At 36.4% G+C, this 18,192-nt stretch overlaps 2 protein-coding genes across 5 annotated transcripts; one reads left to right on the top strand and one right to left on the bottom strand.

The window, feature by feature from the left end:
* Positions 1 to 1,991: 1,991 nt before the first annotated feature.
* Positions 1,992 to 7,546, bottom strand: LOC147479156 (SEC12-like protein 2). 2 transcript variants are annotated; one of them, XM_086581384.1, is made up of 11 exons: positions 7,057 to 7,546; positions 6,291 to 6,640; positions 5,554 to 5,648; positions 5,148 to 5,298; positions 4,369 to 4,460; positions 4,139 to 4,238; positions 3,723 to 3,798; positions 3,520 to 3,640; positions 3,058 to 3,171; positions 2,868 to 2,938; positions 1,992 to 2,417 (listed from the first exon to the last, which is right to left on the bottom strand). In XM_086581384.1, exons 2-11 carry the CDS (start codon positions 6,537 to 6,539, stop codon positions 2,344 to 2,346), a joined length of 1,143 nt encoding a protein of 380 aa, XP_086437510.1. In that variant the 5' UTR covers positions 6,540 to 6,640; positions 7,057 to 7,546; the 3' UTR covers positions 1,992 to 2,343. The 2 variants fall into 2 exon arrangements, with proteins under 2 accessions (XP_086437510.1, XP_086437511.1); XM_086581385.1 differs by lacking the exon at positions 7,057 to 7,546 and adding an exon at positions 6,792 to 6,902.
* A 797-nt stretch (positions 7,547 to 8,343) lies between these two features.
* On the top strand, positions 8,344 to 17,916 carry LOC147479155 (putative serine/threonine-protein kinase SIS8). 3 transcript variants are annotated; one of them, XR_015206861.1, is made up of 13 exons: positions 8,344 to 8,968; positions 9,417 to 9,854; positions 10,931 to 11,034; positions 11,191 to 12,359; positions 12,485 to 12,525; positions 13,128 to 13,196; positions 14,160 to 14,260; positions 15,979 to 16,057; positions 16,134 to 16,265; positions 16,351 to 16,419; positions 16,566 to 16,615; positions 16,774 to 16,950; positions 17,227 to 17,916. XR_015206861.1 is itself a non-coding variant. In XM_086581381.1 (13 exons), the coding sequence occupies exons 1-13, from the start codon at positions 8,477 to 8,479 to the stop codon at positions 17,384 to 17,386; spliced, it is 3,048 nt and encodes a 1,015-aa protein (XP_086437507.1). In that variant the 5' UTR covers positions 8,344 to 8,476; the 3' UTR covers positions 17,387 to 17,916. The 3 variants fall into 3 exon arrangements, 2 of the variants coding, with proteins under 2 accessions (XP_086437507.1, XP_086437509.1); XM_086581381.1 differs by having other exon boundaries at positions 16,167 to 16,265; XM_086581383.1 differs by lacking the exon at positions 17,227 to 17,916 and having other exon boundaries at positions 16,167 to 16,265; positions 16,774 to 16,954.
* Positions 17,917 to 18,192: the final 276 nt, after the last annotated feature.

Raw genomic sequence — 18,192 nt, 5'->3', positions numbered from 1 at the left:
CTGACCCTTCACAACCATTTTGTGACATTGTTAAGAAAGTGGATAAATAAGTATGTTGAGAATATCATCAGCATGGAGAAGGTAGTCTTTGTTGCTCAGTTTTGTGGCAAACCCCTTGCCCATGGATCCAAATGTGGAAGTAAGAATAACTTGCTCCATCTTTTTTCATCCCAAGCATGTAAAAAACTGAGGACTTGGACAACGTATGTCACTAGTGGAGTATCGTTCTATTATCTAATACCGTCTCATGATTCATTTGTAATCTGATGGTGGTCTATGTCCTGTTTGCAAAAAGAGTAGACTAGATGTTTTCGGGGACCATGCATCACATTGCAGATATTTTCCAGGTTTCAAATACCGTCATGATTATATCAGAGATATTTTATGTGATGCATTTTGGAAGGCTGATGTAAAAGTGAAGAAGGAAGTTCCTATGAATTTTCTCACTGATCCGAATGAGAGAAGACCGACACTTCGGCCTGCGGATGTATTGATCTACAGATGGTCTGAGGGGAGACATGTATGTGTCGATATAACTGGAGTCTCTTTGTTGGTAGGGCTTGAGAATGGAATCTTTGAGGTGGGAGAAGCAGCTAATAGAGCAGTGACAGGAAAAATTGAGAAACACGAGGAAGCTTGTAGAGCTAACCAGCATTGTTTCATTCCGTTCAGTTTTGATACTTTTGGTTTCTTTGCACAACAATCTATTGAGCTCTTTAATAGATTGCAGAAAGTTATGGACTGCAACGTAATGACAGCTGATTCTAACGAGTTTGTATTTAGGATGATAGGATTTGCTATTCAGAAAGAACTTGCGGCGCAGCTTGTTGCACGCTTGTCCTAATTATTTGTAAAATTCGTTATTATTATCAATAAAATTTTCACTTTAAAAAACACCAAATTGGGCCTAACACCCAATTTTAGAGAAAATGAAGTTTAGAGGACACGGTTTTATTTTTGTAACTCACAAAGACAAATTCTAACAATTAGTAACTCACGAACCAACGATTTCAAATTTAGTAACCATCAAGAACAAAATAAGTTAGGCCGGCCATTTTGCTTTTTTTAAATGTCAGTTATACCCTTTTGTGAAAATAACCCTCAAAGACAAATAACCCAAAAATAAATATTTTCCAATTTTACCCTTTCTGTCATTTTACTATGAACAATGAGTGTTCATACCTTCTACTGGTATATGAACAATGATTATTCATATCCAAATAGGTTAATGTACCTTATACAATATATTGATGTATGAATAATGAATGTGCATACCCAAAAGATTATGAACATTGAATGTTCATATACCCAAGGACTATGAACATCGAATGTTCATACCCAAAGGACCAAGGACTATGACATTAAATGTTCATATCCAAGGACTATGAACATCGAATGTTCATACCTAAAAGACTATGAACATTGAATGTTCATACCCAATCAATAATCATACCTAAAGGGCCGTTAATTATTTCGCGTTAGGGGTATATTTGACATTTCATCTACCCGATCAACTTTTTATTTCGTGTCAAGGGTATACTTGAACTTTCATCTATCCGGTCCTTGAGAGTTAAAAAAAATAAAAAGGTGTCCTTGAAAGTTACTTTTTCGGCATTTTTGTCCTTCAGAGTTACTCCCTGTTAAAAAAAAATAAAAGAAAATCAACCTAATTAAATAGTGGAAGTTACCAAAATACCCCTCCACTAAAAGAAAAACAAACAAACAGGAGAAAAACACAAAGGGTGTCATGCGGTCTCTAGTTCTCGATCTTCAGTTGACGGTAATGGCGAGAGAAGAAAGAAAATAGTTATTGGCAATTACTAGTGTTATACAATTGGCTTCATTACAATGGAGCTGATTATATAACCGGCCTTACGGGCCAACTGAATTAGAAGCAAATGTGCTTCCACTGTTGTCTGTATCTCATAGGAAGCAGGTGGTATTTATATATGTAGATTAAAAGTTGGTGACAATTACTTGCACAGTAAGCATGAACAAATTTATTGTCAAGATCATTATAAATAACGTATCAAATGCTCAGCAGTTCAGCCACAGTCACTCTACTTTAAGCTGACTAGAAAACTAATAATCAGCTTTTGTTTTACAAAATTTTATGAAGACAACCGTAGATGATAAACTTGCATTTCTCTTATACATATTCATTTCCATTTGGATGTCGTATACAATTGTTCCTGCATTATGGCAGACGTTAACAAACTATAGTTTTGCTGTAAAACAAGTACAGCTGATGCATACAGCTATACGGCTGTGTACATTTGCTTCAAAACAGCCAATGCATCAAGAATGAAGGGGCACTAAACTCGTTATAGCAAAAACATAGTGCTACATCACTAACGGCAGGATATAGGCCAGAATTGCAAGCAAGAGAACCAAAAGAACAACCCATATGCTCAATCCTGCAAAAAAATAAAAAACACAAGACAAACATGAGGACATGAATAGCCTTATTAGCAATCAGAATATACAAGAAAACAATTGAGACCAAGAGGGTGAATGTTTACAAAAAATCTAAGTCACATTGACACGGACACACGTGTCCGTATCCGACACGGATACGAAGTGTCTGACACGTCGAAATGTCAAAAATTGAGGTATATTACATACAATATGTGTCCGTGTGTACGTGGATACGTATCCGACACAGATTATTTTTAAAATATGACATGTCCATGTAACATAGCAAAAAATGTTCCGTCCTGCTATGAGTTAGTAGCTGTGAAGCAAATTTTCCAAACGCTACTATAGCAAAATTTAGGCCTTCAAATAGTCTACCGGGAAGGCGAGAAGTTACGAATTCAGGAGTTCACAATGTGTTTAAAGAGGCAGGAATAGAAGATACTACTTACCATTCTGTTTTTTCTTTCTTTGGATTAGAGTCACTCGAGCACTTGAGTCCAAAGACGTTGAGGCCACATGTCTGTAAATAAAAGCAATTTCACTACAATATTAATACTTCCACACGTGCCTCGGGAAAAGTTGATCAATGACCGTAAAAAATGTTCATATATGATAAATGACACTAATTAGGATGTTAACCTGGAATCGTCGGAAAACATCAATACTGTAATGAGCCCAAGGTGTGCTTTTTTTATAACAGTATGCGCTTGCATACTGGAGTTCACTATGAATATGTCTCCTTGAATTGTCCCACTGCATGTTTGTGGACCGAAGAGAATGTCAAATAGAATGGTTGCGAGATAATTCAGCATCAAGCAAGTAAAAAATTTCCCTTGAACTATCCCAAGCCAGGTAAGGGAGAGTTGTATCAGGTTGGCTTGACATCTTATTATTAATCATACAGATTTATGCTAACCTAGAGTATATTAAAACCAATTTTCACAAGATAATTTGTCCCTACCAAACCCAAGCAGCAATTGCTGAAGGATTAGATTGGAATAATGGCGTTTCCATTAACAGGAGGGGGAACAGAATAGATTAAAAAATAAAGAAATCACAATCAAGTAAATCAAGACATGGGAATGAAAAACACAGACTTACACTGCGAGGAATTCTCCATCACTGGAAACATTGAATGCAGAGATAGGGTCCCGGACAACTTGCTTTGACCCAATTCTCTTCCATGAGGTCGTGTCCCAATAAATAATACTTCCTCCTTGTCCTATGTTATAACTGAGTTTGTCAATCAGTAGGCACCTAAAACAGTACAGATATAGGAATCGGTACCAAGATCTAAAACGTACCTCGCATTGCAGTGATATAAAGAATTTGAGTATTATCTTTGGTTTGAGAGAATCGACAGGAGCCAAACATCTCATCCTAGTTATGAATAAAAGTAAAATTCCAGTTACGAATATAAAAATTGAGGGGAATGCAAAGGAAGAAAACTTTTGTATAATGTGAACCAAAAATTACTTTGAGGTTGACCATCTTTCTTATATAATTATCGAAAAAGTACTAAATAAATCTAAGTCACTGAAAGGTCGGCCACAAAAGGGGGTGAAATTTTGCTCATTAGCAGTGATACTTTTGTGCATGCCATCAATAGTCTCACATACAAAAACATGCTAATATTTGCTGAAGATGATGTACCACTTCACACATGGTGTTGTAACTTTAACATGTAAAATTTAAGTTCCCTTGAAAGTTAATAACTTACATTTTCCTTTGGTAAAGAAGCTACTATCTTTGATGATGATACATCCCAAACCCTACAAGAGGAACCACTACCCAAGGATACAAGGTACTTCCCATCGGAACTGCATGGGACAATGCAAAAATGAAAAATCAGTCTTTGGAGCAGTATCTTAAGTTGGAATAAAACTGAATATATTCTTTCCAACTTATGCTAAGCAATTAAAAATTAGATTAAAAAACTAAATATACAACCTGAAGCTCAAATCCTTTACTGTAGCATGTGCATCATTTTCATCCAGAATGACTTCCATACTAGGCCATTTGAAGACTCTTAGATGGCCATCCTGTGCAACAGAAGAGTCAAGAAAACAAATACAAGAGTACATCACTAAGAAAAGGTATTTTCTTTTGTTGAACTTAATCGTTTTGATTTCACCTCTTAATCTCTTATCTGTTTGTCGATTAATGAAAACCAGTGAAATTGGTATAAAAGAGAGGACTTTGTCATTTCCTTGAACAAATGCTGGATGAAATACATTACAACAGGCACAACGTCCATTTAAGCAGACAAAAAAAATGTGAACTAGTGCGTTACAAATTTACGAAAGTTACAGGAGCCCCTTTTACGCAAAAAGAGCTAGAATTAACACCAAGGCCACTTTTTAGGCCAAATAGCTACAGAAGTTCTAGCACACCTCTAGAAGCTATCATTTGAACTTTTATTGAGGATACCCTTGCTATCTTTGACAGCTAAACAACACATTTCAGGAACCTAAGAACCACTCTAAATCATTGCCTCCTAGATAAAAGGTATAATCATGCCTCTTATCTTCCTTGAAGAACAAAATATAGAGACTTAATTACCCACACTAAGTAACATCTAGTACTCTGGTTTAAAGACAACGCTGGAAATGGTTTCAATAACTGAGCCTAAAGGCTACACCTAAAGTATCATTACTGATTTTTCACTTATCAAATGAGTATCAGTAATCAGCAAGTATGTATCTCCAATCAAAACAGATTGAACATACCTCACCACCAACAGCAAGTGCAGAACCTTCAGCGTTAAAAGTCACTGCTAACTGTTGTCCAACATCTTCCAACTGGGTCAACATCTTCTCAGAAGACTTCAGGTCCACTTTATGTTTTTCAGAGGACTCTGGGACGTCCCACTCAAACCATCTATATGAAAATCACATAATAAAAGTGTTGAAAACCTTGGTCAAAGTAAAGAATCATTGTAGACACTAATCAGAACAGCTAGTGACTTATTCAACAAAGTATTTCATATAAACTGTCCTAACTTCACTTCTGCGTTTTTGCAAAAAACTTTTACACCCGTCACAGAAGAATATGCGGATAAATATACGTCATTTGGATCTCAGAATATATCTTTGCTTTTTCTGTGTTGTAAATGGAAAATAGAAGGAGGAGTACCTGCAACTTTTAGGAAATGAACAGATAACACCATCTCCCCCAGGATGGACTGCCATTCTATACGGTAAGTCAGCACCAGTTCCAAGCTTAGACATCTGCAAAAGAAAAACATACACAAAATTCTTTAAACTTGATCTTATGACAAGAGAAAAGGCTAATTATTGTGAACAATGTATACCACCACATCCATGACCATCATTCAATTCATTGTCAATTGACCACAAATTAAAGGAAACACCTAACTTAATGAAATCTGGTTTGCTAAAGTCCTGTCTTAAGCCTTATACAATAAACAGATTCGTGGATGAAAAGGGAAGTGCAATCTCAACAGCACATCTCAATAAGATGATATGCATTTTTGAACTTTTATACAGTTATTAAAGGAAAAACTAAGTTGCCTATTTCAAAACTTTAACATGCTATTTCAACATTAACGACCGCCATACTAATCCACACAAAGTTAAATAAAAACTAACTTACAAATTGCATAAAATGTCTCAATATTGAGAAATGCAAAACAGATACACACGACTTTAATTGAAATAAAGTTGGCAGCTAATCAGTGGCATATACGGATAAAGAAACGGAGCTAAAAAACATCCCACGATCATATTTCAATTATTAACCACATTACACACACATTAGATTCAAAACAGCAAGCAATTTGAACAAAAGATTCATTCAATTTTGCAAGTTAAAATGGTAAAACCACACGTGATTCATCATAAATAACTTACCGGATTTGGGGAGAGAGAATTGGAATCGAATTGAGCTAGCAAGAGCGAATTTGGAATTCCACTTCGACCTTCTCCACCACCCCCACAGAAAACTAACCACGAACTACTCAACTCCGAATCTTGTTCATCGTTCTCCATCGGTTTCTGCTTGTCGAAGATGTTGTTTGTTGGAACCCAAGCAGCGCCGTAAATTGGAACCCCGTATTTCTGGCTACAAGCTGAATCTTCCCCATTCTTTTTCTTTGCCATACTCTCTGTATTGGTCGCTTCCTTCAGCTACTCTAGTTGTACACTTTTGACTTACTAGTATAATGCAATGCCCCCAATGAGGATCAAACGTAGATTAGAACCTGTAAACACATTGCAACACCATGGACAATAGTAAACCCCCACACAAGTTATATCAATCACTATTATACCGCAAAATGAATAACAATTCAATGGAACATTCATTCGCATATAACAAGTTAAGCAAAACTCCAAGCTAGTTCAAGTACTAACAGCATTCTCTTCCCAGAACTCCTAACTGTCTATCATAGCCCAATACTTTTTCCCCTTATGAAATCACTCGCCCTCTCTCTGTGTGAGATTTGTCCAACGATATTTGGCTACTATATATGAAAATCATAACAAATACAAGTTTTAGGCAAACAAAAAAAAACTACAACATTCATGGAAACACACTTCCTTAAAACAAAACAATGTTATCAAATCATAATTATTATTCAAACACAATAATAAGTTGGAATTTGTATTTGAGACATACCCAAGATCCAAATCCCTGACTATGTAATCTGTCTTCTGCTCTCAAATTCTCAATGTCTAAATGATTCACAATCTACTGCCATAATAATAATAATGAGTTGCACGGTGCAACCCCACACCACACCATATTTCAGTTGTAACTGTCAAGATGCCTTGAAAAGTGGAAACCACCACAATAATAATAACAAGATAAACTATTCAACTGTGAGTATGATGTTGATATTATTATTATTTTTTGATTGGCAAACCTATTATTTTAAATGAGATCAGTAACTCTGTGGTGATTGCGGGATTCGATCCCCATACCTCTGGCATCATCACTTAAAAATTTTACCGACTTTGCTAATCAGCACATGCGACCCGGTTGATATTATTATTCGTGTATATTTGTTTTTATTTCATTTTTTAAAATATATGTGACACAAAATAGATAGATGAGTGATTGAGTGATATGGATAGCTAGCCTACTTCTTAATACCACTTTTTATTTTTAAAGAAAAACTACATTATCAAACTACAGAATTAACAGCATTGGATGATTGCTGGGTGGATGCATTCCTGTTCAACAAAGATGGATGCTAGAAATACTCATTTACTACAAAATAATAATATGGGCACAGGGCACATGATAAAGTGATTGCTATATTGCACAAAAGGACAAGAAGTCCAATTCGAGTATACCACTCTTTGGAGCTTTGAGAGTCAGTTGTTCCCATCCTCATATTTAAAAACCAAAAATAAAATAAAAAAACAGTTGTTGCCATCCTTGGTCTTCCCTTTCTTATTGCAAGTTGGCTTCTTTACTAGCAAGTAAGCACCCACTATCCCCACCCTCTTTTTTTTGGTCTGTGCAATATACTCCTGGTCCTCCTCCTTCTCTCTTTAACAACTCAAAACTGATCTTTTCTTCTCAAGGTAAAACTAAAGATTGTTTTTTTTTTTTTTTTTTTTTTTTTTTGCTTGAGTATATGTATGTATATTGTAATCACTTGGTTGTGAAAAAGTTGGATACTTTTCTTCATTTTGAGCATGTGAGTATTGTTAATGTGAAGTAAGCTGTGATGGGTATTGGTTAAAGTGGGTTTTGGAACACTTGGTTATTGGTGTAATATGAAGAAATGAGGGGGTTTTATTCGACTTTAGGCATTTGGGTAATGTTATTTTGATGTAAAGTGTCAAGGGTACTGCTTGAAATGCTTTGGAATTACTTAGTTTTTGTTATATTGTGAAGAAATGAGGTTCTTTCATCAATCTGGGCATTTGGGTATTGTAAATATGGCTGGTATTTTGATGGGTATTGCTTCAAATGGTATGAGGAACCTTTTTGTGGTAGTCGATTGATTGGATATACATGTCTTTATTAGTGGGAATGAAGAGAGTGTTACGGTTTAGCATCTGAAGTAAATGATCTTAGGATTAGCATGAAGAACCTGCTAAAGAAGCTCCATATGATGCCGAATCAATCGGAAGATGTCGATGGGTCAACCTCGGTGAGGGGTAGTAGGTCGGGTGATGTTCCAATTGAGAAGGTGTCTCCCTCTCGATCTTCGCCTTCCCATTCTGAGCAGAAGACATTTTCAAATTTGTCTGGGTGGTTGAATTCTGTTACTAATAGACATAGTCCAAGTCCTCCTTTGTCTTCGAATGTAAGGAGAGGAGATAAGTGGGAACTTCCTTCTGATTCTTTGAGTAATAGCGGCCTTGATGCAGTTTTGGACACAATGAGACAGGAGTCAGAGTCGAGCAATTCTAGGGATCCTGAGGTGGAAGAAGAATATCAGATACAATTGGCGTTGGAGATTAGTGCAAGAGAAGATCCCGAGGCAGTTCAGATTGAAGCAGTTAAGCAGATTAGTTTGGACTCTTGTCCTCCACAGAACACTCCTGCAGAAGTTGTTGCATATAGATATTGGGTTAGTCTTTCTCTAAGTCTCTATCACATGCACACACAAAGACCTGTTCGTGTCGACCTTCTTTGATGATCTGTAAGCAACATATTAATTCTCTTTCCTAGAAGTAATTGCCAAGATGGCGCCACAACTGCAACTCAAAGCACACACTATTCTGGATGCAGAATATGAAAACCCACAGAAACTTAAAGAGTTTGCGTGAATTTGGAAAGTTTATTTCTATATCTTGAGTTTTATGCCCACTGAAGCTCAACCCATTGGATTGTCTGAATTGCGTATGAGACCCTCAGTGTGCCTAGTAAGTTTAGTTAGCACTACGATACATAATTTGGACAGCCAGTCTAGTAACCTTTTTTCTTATTGTTTATTTTATGTTTATCCTAGGATTTGTTCATATGGTTTCACCCCATATGTCGTAGTTTTTCGTAATCTTAGTTCATATGCTTCACAGAATTACAATGCGCTTAGCTATGATGACAAGATCTTGGATGGTTTTTATGATCTATATGGCATTTTGGCGGAGTCCACCTCAGAGAAGATGCCTTCTCTAGTTGACCTTCAAGGAACACCAGTTTCGGCTGCAATCAGCTGGGAAGCAGTGCTGGTCAATAGGGTTGCTGATGTCAACTTGATGAAACTTGAACAAAAGGCCTTGGTGATGACTGTTGAATCAAGATCAGGATCTCTGGGATACGTAGATAGAGATTTGGTGCGAGAACTTGCTGCTTTGGTTGCTGGTTACATGGGCGGACCAGTTGGAAATCCAGAAAGCATGCTAAAATCCTATAGAGAGCTTAGTAACACTTTACGAGCAACTCTAAATAGTATGGTGCTGCCTCTTGGATATTTGACAACTGGTTTGGGTCGTCATCGTGCATTGTTATTCAAGGTACTCAGACCTCTTTGGTATAGTTTTATAATCCATTTGATCTTCGATAGAAAAAATTGTTTTTATCTACTAGTGTTAAGATCTTCTTCTGCTATTTGGAGTATCTATGGTTTCTCTTGGGATTCTATAATCCGAGGGGAATGGTGTATTGTACTTACTGTTCTAATTGGTTGTTTCGTTCTATCTTTTGTTTTTCTTCTAACTTGGTTTTGGTTGTAAGAGGATAGCTCATCCTACGTAGTATGCATTATTTTTTGTGCTTACATAACTATTTGACTGTTTACCTCTTCAAAGATAAATATAAAATTGTATGATTTGATCAATGGTTTGATGATCTTTGGATTGTTAAATGGTGTGGTTTTTTTGTGTGCGACTGCGTTTGTATATATATGTGCAGAGCAATATTTATTTCTTTTATGGTCAATGAGCTTAAATAGAAGCTTGATATGACAGGAGATAGAAGTCCTAACTGAATCTCAAAATGATATCATGACTACTGCCTCCTTATCATCTAAAGACAAAGTAGACCTATTAAAGAACTTAATGATTCAACTAAAGGACCATGCACCTTTTATATAACTAATGTGTGCATTTGCTTATCTCTTCATTGTAATATTGCAATCTTGCTATTGTACATCTAGCTGCACAAAGCAAACAATAGAAGCTCATAAGATGTCATCCTTACATCATACAGTACAACTAGCGAAGGTCCAAATAGGAGATGTCAACCTGTAAAGTTCACCTCACGTGATGCAGTCTATGGTTTCGAATCCCTGAATTTGGGCCCCAAATTAACTGCCATTTTATCATTATTTTGATTCTTGTGGGATTTTGATATTTTCAGACATGGGGTGAGGATTTGTACTATTTGGGGATCGTTTTGTTCTCCTTTTTGTTTCTTGGTATCTGTAGGCATACATCAGCCTACTTTACTTGTTTACTGAAATACTTAATTTACCGTGCAAATTAGAGAAAAAAAACTAGGCTGAAGAAGGATTTCCTTTTTAGTTCAGGAATGTTGATGTAGATTTCATGTTTTAAAGAATAACAGTAACAGTTCATGTGTACCTACACAGGTTCTAGCAGATAGTGTTGGTCTTCCATGCCGGCTGATGAAAGGGCAACAGTTTACTGGTTCTGATGATGTGGCATTGAACATTGTAAGGGTTGACGACGGAAGGTGATCTTTTTCTTTCTCTTTGGCTTGTTATAATAAATTATCAAGTTCTACCTATTGTTGATTTAATTAAATCTCTAGAAGTAATTTTTTAGTATTTTATTTTAGGGTGTTATTATTATTTTTCTATTTCTGTAACCAATAGTGTCTTTCCAACAGGGAGTACATTGTTGATCTGATGGCAGACCCTGGTACACTTATTCCATCTGATGCTGCAGGTCCCCAAATAGAATATGAAGAGCCTTTCTTTGCTGTGAGTCCCTTTCTTAGAGATGCTGATTGCACTCATATCACTTCTTCTAGCAGTGGAGTTACCAATTCAATCAGGGAATATACAGAGTTTGAAAAATTAGATAGAACATCGAGGTCTGAATGTCTTGTACCTGTAGAAAATGAATTGGATGACAGAGGTACTAGGAGTGAATATAAAAATCTCGAGAGTCCAAGAAATGAGTTTCCAGATGAAGCTTCGTCCAATCCAAAACATTGTGAGGTTGAGGCCAAGTTGTCAGAAGATTGTACAAATCAGTTTCAGGTCGAGAAGGTCCAGGTTCAAGAACTTCCTGATAGGCCTAATTATTCTTTCACACATGCAAGATCTCCTTCCTGGACAGAAGGTGTTAGTTCCCCTGCAGTGCGTAGAATGAAAGTAAAAGATGTTTCACAGTACATGATTGATGCTGCGAAAGAAAACCCACATTTAGCACAGAAGCTACATGACGTGTTGTTAGAAAGTGGCGTCGTTGCGCCTCCCAACTTGTTTTCTGAAATTTATTCTGAGCAGCGTGAAACATCATTGGTTGAGGAGAAAAACAAGATGAAAGATAAAGATGATAAGAGGAGGAAGGATGAGATTCATCGCTGGGGTCATACTGGGTTGGGTCCTGGTCAGAACTTCCCACCGCTGCCTTATTATGGCGTGCGATCAAAAGAACGTCTTGTTAGGGATGAAGTGGAACATTTGAAGCCTGCAGAGGTGTTAGATGTTAATTACCCGCTAGATCTTAACGGATTGTCTGTAGTTGATTCTGGAGCAGCTCCCAATCGGCAATATGAGCACCTCGAGCATGATACGCACTTGCCAAAAGAGGCTCCAGGTTTCCACCAAATTTATCGTCTGCGAGATGATGACAATGCAGATGTTTCAGGGCATGAACCACGAGGAGTTGGTGATAAGGAGCATGATGTGGGTCCAGAAGCTGAGAGAAATTCAGATAGATCCGCAGGCAATGATAGCAGTAGCACGAAGTCTGATACCACTCTCGATGACGTTGCTGAATGGGAGATACCCTGGGAGGAAATCGCACTGGGTGAGCGTATTGGACTAGGTAATGACTAATTTTGCATCATCTTTTTTCAAGTTCAACTCTATGTCAGTTGCATTGTGCAGAAGATTTAATCCTAGTAGTTGTGTTGTAAGGTTTGTTTCGTGAACAACTCGTTTCTGTTTCAGGGTCATATGGGGAAGTCTATCGTGGAGATTGGCATGGCACAGTGAGTTCTTTCATCTTGCCAGTTCATTTTATTTTCCTACAATCAACAATTTTATGGCACATGGAAGTTTTCGAAAAGTCTTCCTTATATATTTCAACATAAATATGGGCCCATTTCAAAATGTTACACATTAATTTCAAATTTTTCGCCAGCTCCATAGTTGGTAGTGTATCTTTTGAAGGTTGATATTTCTTCTGGATTGTAGTTGTACTCTGATGCTTTTAGAGAACTTTATAAACACATTATGGTTTAAAAAAACGATTTGTATATACACAATAGTTTCACTCTTCTGCTATGATGCTATTGTTGACATTAGAAATATACAAACTGGAATTTTTATTGGTTATCCAGCATAATTGACTCAGAACGATTGAAAAGATGCTAGTTGAGAAAAAAAATCCGTCCCAAGAAGTCAAATTCAGAAGATTCTCTTTGTGTTTAAATATTTTAGAATGGTAAATAAATCGTCCATCTACACCCGTGTCCATCCTTTCCCTAGTGAGTATATAATAATTGTTTATTTTACAAAGCCTCCTTTTATGTCTTTTACTTTGTTTGGAATATTGTGTTTGGATATTTACATGGGCATTGACCTTCATTAGGAAGTTGCTGTCAAGAAGTTCTTGGACCAAGATATTTCTGGTGATGCACTTGAAGAATTTAGAAGCGAGGTATTTCCCTCCCTCTGACACGCACACACTGACACAGCAACAAACATGTTAGTTTGGTGCACAGTTATTATCATATGGGATGAGCTGAAGAAGCCACACACCATTAGCAGACGGGATGAGTAATGAGGGTGCCCCGAGGAATGAAAACCTGGTTATAATTTCAGCTTAAGACAGCCTTAACAGAGAACCAAAAAGAGTGAGGAACCCACTAGAAGTTTTGGAACTATATTGAAGTTGATATGATCTCACAATTGCAAAGTCTTCATGGTAGAAAAACCGGAGTTTTCCATTGAGTGCCTAGATTTGTTATTATCCTAATTAGGGAAGAAATATAAAATGGTATGATACTACAGCTAGAGTACCGAAGGTGTTTTTTGGATGCCATGAGCCATATCCTGGTATGTAAGACTCAATTTTTTCACCTTTGCTGGTGTCGACCATCGGCTAGATTTGTGAAAGACAGTCTCTAGGCTTGTCATTTTGAACATTCTCTATGTCATCAATCAAAGTACCTGGGCGGCTGGGTCTGAAGGTTCTCAAATTGCAATCATGTGTTTATCACAGCTTATTTTTACTCATGTTCTTTTTTTTTTTTAATATTCTAATGATTGAAAAAGATAAAGACTCTTGCTGCAATTAAGATGTTGAGATAATGCGAATTGCAAGAAAAAGTATCTACAAAGTGAAAACATAAACAGTTAATTTAAAACATGATATTTCCCATATGAAAGAAATTACTTTATGTAGAATCTCTGTCAACTCTGAAAACAATTCCTTCACAACTATTCTTGTTCTTTTTAAAGTGTTTGTTAAATTCTTGTTAAACTATTCTTCTTACCTATATTTATACTAAGATGATGTGCTATATAGGTGTAATATTGGAGAGTATGTTCCAGATTGTTTTCATTTAATAATCATTTGTTATGAATGGAAAGTTCATCTTCTCATATTTTGTTTTGCAAGATCCGAATCATGAAAAGACTACGACATCCCAATGTTGTTCTCTTCATGGGAGCTATAACTCGTGCTCCAAATCTTTCAATTGTTACAGAATTTCTTCCTAGGTATGTTGGCACTAACTTCTAAATTATGATATTTTGAAATCATTTTTGAAGCTGCTTTTGACTTTCTTTTAAACATCTAACCTTTTGTAATCACATTCGGTAAATGAAAGTGCATATATTTGTCTTTATTTCCAAACAAATAATTAATTCTCAATAAGCTAACCGTTGTGAGTACCTGAATTTTATTAAACAACATGGCAACTTTCTAGTTTATTTTGAACTTATAATATATAATTGTAAGCTTTATTTTCATAGCGTAGTTTATATATAGTTTGTTTCATAGGAAAAATGCATTTATCTGTTTATAGGAAATAGGAATGTATTGTGGCCTCATTGTTATAGAATGCAACATGGGGACTTTATTCATCACTGATAGTATATCTTGTTTTGTGGTGAGAACGCATTTATCTCTTTATAGGAAATAAGAATGTATTCTGGTATCATTGTTAGTGTGTGCAACATGGGAAGTCAAGAATCACTATCTAATTAATTCTGTTATCAAAAACTTGTTCTGTGAACTAGACTGTTGGTCCTATTCTATTGACATTGTATAAACTATAAACCTTTGTTGCATGGGTACGCCAATATTTCCTCCGTGTCCCGTGTCGTGTTGTCACCGACATAATACAGATTCGTGATCTGAGAAGAAAAAAAAAAAAAAACTTTTTCGGAGAGGTAGAGGGGAGAAATAGAGAGGAGAGGTAGAAATATTGATTGGTGAGTCTCCCTTGCGCAAAGTTCTTTTCTTGCTTTGGTCTTCATTCTTCTCTCTTTACCTTGTTTTTTCATGGGGGCTAAATCTAGGGTTATGCAAGACAAAAGGAAGAAAACGTAGTTAAGTTGCTGATGTACGCAACTTAAATTGGGTGGAAATAAGTCGATAACAAATGGGCGGGCCAGTCTTGAAACAAATAATATGGACTGGGCTTTTTTAGAATGGGTGTTCAAACTAGTAATTAATAATTGGTTTAAACTTTCAGTGCCCAATGGGCCTTGTCCTGTGGATGCAACTAAATTTCTGACTACAATTTCAAACATTATCATATAATCCAAAATCCAAATGCCTTAAGCCCTGTGCTTTTCAAGATTCAATGTTTTGGAATTAAAATAATTTCTTTATTAAACAAAATAAAATAAATAAATTATAATATTAGTCGTGTCCCCGTGTCTTGATTTTCAGACCTTGCTATGTCTGAATCACCATACCCGTGTCCAAACCCGACCAAACCTGACACTCGTATCCGTATCCATGCAACATAGCTATAAACACATTCCTAAGAGATAATTGTATATCACAATTTTCTAACAACATTCTACATGATTCTCCTTTCATATGCCTCACCATACCGACTTTGAGATTCTGTAAAACTTAGGATCACAATTTATTTGACGTTTAGCTACCTAAGCGTGCATCTTATAACTTCTTTATGTCATCTCTTTTTTTCACTTTACCGAGCAAAAATAAAAATAAAAAGCGTGCATCTTATAATTCCACAAATCAAGATCTGAGTTTCACTTCCCTGCTCAATTTCTCTACCTTTTGTTTGTCTGCGTGTGTGCACAAGAACATTTGTGGGATATCTCCTGGAGCCACTATGTACTGGCTTCTTGTATGTATGATAATATAGTGTAGCTGTAGTCCCAATTTTCTCAAAGACAACTTTTTCAATGTCATGTGGAAATCTGAAGATTTCAATCTCTCTGTTTTTTTTTTCCAGAGGTAGTTTGTATAGGTTGATCCATCGTCCTAACAATCAGTTAGATGAACGAAGGCGTTTGAGGATGGCGTTTGATGTTGTAAGATTTCGTTGTACTTCAACTTTTATACCCTTAGTCAGCAAGGTTTGTCCTCAACTTAGTGATTGCATTGCAGATAATTTGTCACCCTTTTTAACTGGCCTTACAGGCTCGAGGAATGAATTATCTGCACAACTGCACGCCTATGATAGTTCATCGTGATTTGAAATCTCCAAATCTTCTTGTTGATAAAAATTGGGTTGTGAAGGTAGCATTGTCTTTTTAATTTGTAGGTTTCCTTACATACAGTATCTCATCTAAGGTTTCTTGACTAATGTTTTGCCTATATGCAGGTTTGCGACTTTGGGTTGTCAAGAATGAAGCATAATACATTTCTCTCTTCGAGGTCAACTGCTGGAACGGTAATATATTCACTTGATGGCTCTAAATGTTGGATTGAGCTAATATAAATAATCACTTGACATTGGGAGCATTTTTATTTCTTTAGTAAGTCATCATTTTATTATGAAACAAGTAGACCAATAGTTTCACAACTTCATTTCTTCAGGCGGAGTGGATGGCTCCTGAAGTTTTGCGAAATGAACCTTCAGATGAGAGGTATCTTTGTTTTTACTTTCTTCGCTTTTGTGCCTCTCTTTAAAGATCCTCTATAGTGGTTTATAATATGGGATTAATAGGCTGCTTCTTTTTTGTTGTTGGGGTGGGGGTATTTCGGGGAGGAATTCAGTTTTGACACTGGTATTTGTCGTATGCAGGTGTGATGTGTTTAGCTTTGGTGTCATTTTATGGGAGCTCTCGACTTTGCAACAACCGTGGGGGGGAATGAACCCAATGCAAGTTGTTGGTGCTGTTGGGTTTCAGCATCGTCGTCTTGACATTCCAGACGGCATGGATCCTGTTATTGCCGATATAATAATCAAATGCTGGCAAACGTAAGATTTCAATGTTTCATTCGTGTTACATTCTTTTTGTGAAAACAAAATAGTGTTAACTTAGGGCCAGTTCTTTATTTATCTCTCCTTGAATTCACATTCGGTTATATGTTGTTTCAATTCTCAAAAGGGATTAGAAACGTATGTTTCTAGGATACCTAACTCGTTCTCATTTAAAACGGTTTTCTTATATGCAGTTCGTAATTCGTAATACTTTCTTTTAGTGAACTTAGATGGAATCACAGACTTTTAATCTGCTTTGCTGGAAAATTGCAGAGACCCAAAGTTGAGGCCTTCATTTTCAGAGATCATGGCAGCATTAAAGCCATTACAGAAACCTATAACAAGTGCCCAAGTGCCTAGGCCAAGGGCTCCAGTAAGCAGTGGCCCGGAGAAGGGAAAACCGTCAGGGGGCACAGAAGACGCAAGATACTAATGTAGATCATGGGGAACCAGCTCATGAAGAATTAACACAGCATTCGTTGGCAGAGAAGAACGTTGGACTAGCCCAGATCATCGGGGCGAAATGTAAAAAAGAGATTGATCGAAGATCGTAGCAACATATTTTTTCCTTCTTGTTTTCTGCCTGTATTTTTCTCCTGGTGGTAAAAGTGCCACCTTAAAGGTTGTACAATCACTTCAGATCCGTTTCATTATGCATAATCAAGTTCTTGTTGAGGTGTGGCCAAAAAGGAAGCTACAAAGGCAGTATGGCAGCACACATAAAATAAACAGGCAACCGTCCCATCTGATACTTGTACCACACGTTTCTACATTCATGCATCCTATTGCAATGCGAGAATAGAAGAATTCTATCCCGTTGATGTTTGCAATGCTGCTTAAGCGGGATCGTGAAAACAAATATTATGTTTTGCTTCCTTAATCGTTTTAAGTTGTAAATTTGAAGCAGAGTTATCTGAATACAGTTACTGTTGTAATGATTTGATGTAAACTAAACTTTATGTCGCTGATGTAAAGTTACAACTCTCACTGTCTTTGGTGCCGACCAAGGTTTATAACCTTATCATATACAATCACCAAAGATGAAAGGCCGTGCATACAAATCATCGTTACGAAAACAGAAATCTCTTATGTTTTACAATTTAGAAATAATTTACAAAAAACTTTTCCACCTTATTGAAATTAGAATTAGTTTTTATATTATTTAAAATAATTTAGAAAATCTCTTTTTCACTGAAATTAAAACCTCTCATAATGTTTTTATATTATTTTCTTAAAAAT

The sequence above is a fragment of the Coptis chinensis genome, chromosome 8 (genome assembly GCF_015680905.1).
Source record: "Coptis chinensis isolate HL-2020 chromosome 8, ASM1568090v1, whole genome shotgun sequence".
In the NCBI taxonomy this organism is placed as follows: Eukaryota; Viridiplantae; Streptophyta; class Magnoliopsida; order Ranunculales; family Ranunculaceae; genus Coptis; species Coptis chinensis.
The sequence above is the reverse complement of the archived record's forward strand: the minus strand, read 5'-3'. Positions and strand labels throughout refer to the sequence as shown.